Source organism: Atta colombica, unplaced genomic scaffold (assembly GCF_001594045.1).
Source record: "Atta colombica isolate Treedump-2 unplaced genomic scaffold, Acol1.0 scaffold88, whole genome shotgun sequence".
Classification (NCBI taxonomy): Eukaryota; Metazoa; Arthropoda; class Insecta; order Hymenoptera; family Formicidae; genus Atta; species Atta colombica.
The window spans coordinates 1,280,422-1,284,018 of record NW_017259581.1 but is presented as its reverse complement, the minus strand read 5'-3'; the positions used below and the strand labels follow the sequence as shown (position 1 = coordinate 1,284,018).

Here is a 3,597-nt window from a genome sequence, read left to right as displayed (position 1 = left end):
TATATATATATATATTAATTATTTACAGGTTTATCTGCGAGAGATTTTATATTACAATTCCGTCACAAGGTGTTGCTCCTGTTTAAATTGCTCCTGCTTGAGAAAAGGATAGTTTTTTATCAATCGCCTGTGCAGCCACTGTGCGCCACGATATTAACTCTACTGTCGCTGTTCCCAGACATGATTGAACATGGTCTCCAACAAGCTGCGTGTGTGAGGTACTATAGAAATATTTTAATTATTTTTTTTTTTTTAGTAAACATATCAATGTTAATAGCAATCTAATAAATAAAATGCTACAGACCATCCAGGCCGATGTCTCCGATTCCGACTTTCGATGAGGAAGAAATCTCGAATAATGTTGACGATTCCAATTTATCATCCAGTCATATCGTCAAAGACAATATATCGGACACGAGTCAAGAGCAATGCAATGATAACAGCAATAGAAACTCCTTGTGCATTAACGACAACAAAACTATGGAGTCGATGGAGGGCAAATGCTTGGACGAGTTGCAGCATGTAAACCTACAGAAGAATAACAACGATAATGAAAATCTGAATATGAAAGTTATCGAGATAGAATCGGCACAGGAATGTACCGAATCTTATCTAGAAGAAAGCAATTCGAAATATTCGCCGAAGCCGAATGATAACGTACACAGGGTACACAGTGTGAACGCTATTACATTGAACACTGGTGACACAGATAATAGTTTACCTCGTGACACGAGTAGCGATGCGCTTTCTGATGCGAGATTAACGAATAACATTACACAAATCGCGCACGTTAATCCAGAGTTATGCGGTCTACCTTTAGAATTATTTACAAAGGTAATGATACATGATATATTCACTTGGATATATCATTCCACGTTTTGTAAAAATTTTGCATATTGCATTTCGACATTTTAAATATTGTAAAAATATATAATTATTCTAGGGTTATCTCTGCTTACCTTACCTATCTTTGCCCTATTTGGATCTCTTGGGGGATGTTAATGTTAGAGGATATATAGTAGGTGCCACGAATGTACTGTTTAAACAAAAGAAGCAGCTCATCGATGTGCTAATCGAGGTAATCTAAATAATGTTAAATGTATATTCAAATATAAATGTTTGATTGAATATGAATGTTTGATAAAAGTTTGATTTATAATCGCTTACTCTTCACATAAAAGGTTGAAAATACGCGGATAGAGGCGACCGATCCCGAGCTGAGGCGGCAGCTGCATCTCACCACAGAGGACTTGAGATTCGCCGATTACGTCGTAAGGCATGTAGCCGAGCCTCGGAAGGATATTTTTCTGGATGGGGTGGGATGGGAGGGTGGCGACGAATGGATCAGAACACAGTTCCGGGTATATCTGTTGAGTATGCTGCGTACTTCCATGCAACAGGATACTCGTCAGTCGGATCATTACAACGCAACATTCATGTCCGCGTGGCGTACTACAAATAATTACAAAACGTGGTACACTGCGAGCAAATCAGAGATACACAATATAGAACCTGGGCACCCTTTCGCTGGTCAATTATCGGTGCAAGATATGAAATTACGGTTATCACAGTAAGTTAAATTTCACATATGAAATATAAATTTATAGTGCAAGGATAAAAAAATAGAACGAATTCATTCCATTGTTTTTCTGCGTCACTATATTTAATTTTCATTAAAAACAGTACATTATTTAAAAAAATAAAAACCTCATTGTTCCAGCACGATGCAAAATACGGAAAGCGGTAGGAAGTTGAATCAGGCAATGGCAACGACTGGACGCGCAGTGGCCACCACTGGAAAGGCCGTGGGTAAGGTTGCATAATTTATTTAAATGTAAACCGGATAGTGCATTTAAATGTATTGTCAATCTTTCTGAATACGAATATTTTGTAAACTGCATATTAATACGTATTTGAAAAATGATATACGTATCTCTTTAGATTTATTGTTCGATATTTACATGTACAGTTTTGAATCTAATTATAATATAAAAAAATCCATAATTTGGAATATTAAATTAAATGTCCAATTTAATTTCACTTGATGTCTGCGATCAAGCTCGCGTAGAAATATTATTCTTGGCACTAATTTACAAGGGGGAGCACTGTCACAAGCGAAAGGGGCATTCTCAAATTGGTGGACCACGCTAACGACAGTTCAACCGGTCGATGAAGCAAAGATTGATAATCAAACGACAAACAATCATCACACAGTATCCAGCGTCACAGACAAAGAATCTATCGAAGATGAGGAGATGAATATCTCTACTACTAATAACGCGGAATTTACTGTAGATCTTGATTAATTCGGAAACGTATGCCAATAAAAAACAATGGCGAGTGATTGAAGTTAAAAATGTAAGAGCCGGACAAAGTTATGTGGTAAAGATACGTAAAAACTGAAACAAAGAATTTCTTGCAAGACTCGTGCTTATTAAACGACCTTTTTAAAGTTTAATTTCAGCGAGAGAAAGTATAAAGTACGAAATTAAAATTGCGTACGTACAACAGACTGTATTAATGTGATATGCAGTTTCGCAAAGAGATTTTTTTTTAAGCTACCGGGCAAATTCTAGAAGCTAAGCTGATATATTGCTGATTTAAGTACAAGTTTTTGTAATTTTCGCTGAATATTGTATATATAATTTCTATATGGTTTATATATGTAAGATATGTGATATATAATTTCGTCACAAAAAGACATGTAATTGTAGCAAGTGGTTTTTTATTCTACTTTTTCAAATGTTACACGCAATTAAGCGACGCTCGAAGAATTAATCAACTTTAAACCTTAAATAATAGAGAAAACATTTTTTTCTATCACAAATCTTACCTATTCCTAAGGGCTATTCTACACATATCTATATTACGTACAGTAATATTGTTTCGTTTATACATAGAGACATTCTCGCTTAAGAAGTACCTGTATCCTTTGTACATAAAAAAGTAATGCAGAATACACGTACATCGCGATTGTCATGATAATTTCTTGTCCGAGTTTTGTGTAATATTTCATTTTAGTCTCATTTACTGTTTGAACCGGAAGAGTACATTCTTTAAACGCGTAAAAGAAACATGAGGAAGAGTGGCATGCATACATCACAACATGCGTTATCGATCGTGGCAAATTTCTATCTAGCAAGGTTCAGTATTTTGTACTGTCGTGAATAGTGGATTTACATGTAGAGGATGGACGGAAAGTTCGGAAACTGGGACAGCCGATATCCGACAAGACATAAACATTGTACATTGTTCCATAATTCATTTCACTAAGGCTAATCCTGTTATTGACAATATTGCTACCTCCATTTATTGTCGAGATTACACCGTACGATTAATTCCGTGTATAACATGACGATCCCTTGTAATTCGATAGATTCGGTAATGAAAGATACTAAATCATGATAGATAGTTATTAAATCGATTGTATCCTTATATCCGTCGGAATAAATTGTTAGTTTTATCATCAAGATCGTGGAAGATCATTCATGGAATGAAGAGCTGCCGTTAATCGTAGCAGAAATTACGATTCAATTAAGCTTAGAGCACACGTGTAGATCATTTATAGTGCTACTAGCGTAGTCATTACGATAACAT

At 35.5% G+C, this 3,597-nt stretch overlaps 1 protein-coding gene across 1 annotated transcript in view; it reads left to right on the top strand.

The window, feature by feature from the left end:
• Nucleotides 1-2,562, top strand: part of LOC108693101 (late secretory pathway protein AVL9 homolog) — a 3,675-nt gene extending 1,113 nt beyond the window's left edge. The window contains exons 4-9 of the mRNA XM_018201802.1: nucleotides 29-218; nucleotides 303-834; nucleotides 944-1,078; nucleotides 1,182-1,570; nucleotides 1,721-1,809; nucleotides 2,098-2,562. Coding sequence (XP_018057291.1) covers nucleotides 29-218; nucleotides 303-834; nucleotides 944-1,078; nucleotides 1,182-1,570; nucleotides 1,721-1,809; nucleotides 2,098-2,306 — 1,544 coding nt within the window. The 3' untranslated portion in view covers nucleotides 2,307-2,562. The remainder of the gene's footprint in view (nucleotides 1-28; nucleotides 219-302; nucleotides 835-943; nucleotides 1,079-1,181; nucleotides 1,571-1,720; nucleotides 1,810-2,097) is intronic.
• The last annotated feature ends 1,035 nt before the right edge of the window (nucleotides 2,563-3,597 follow it).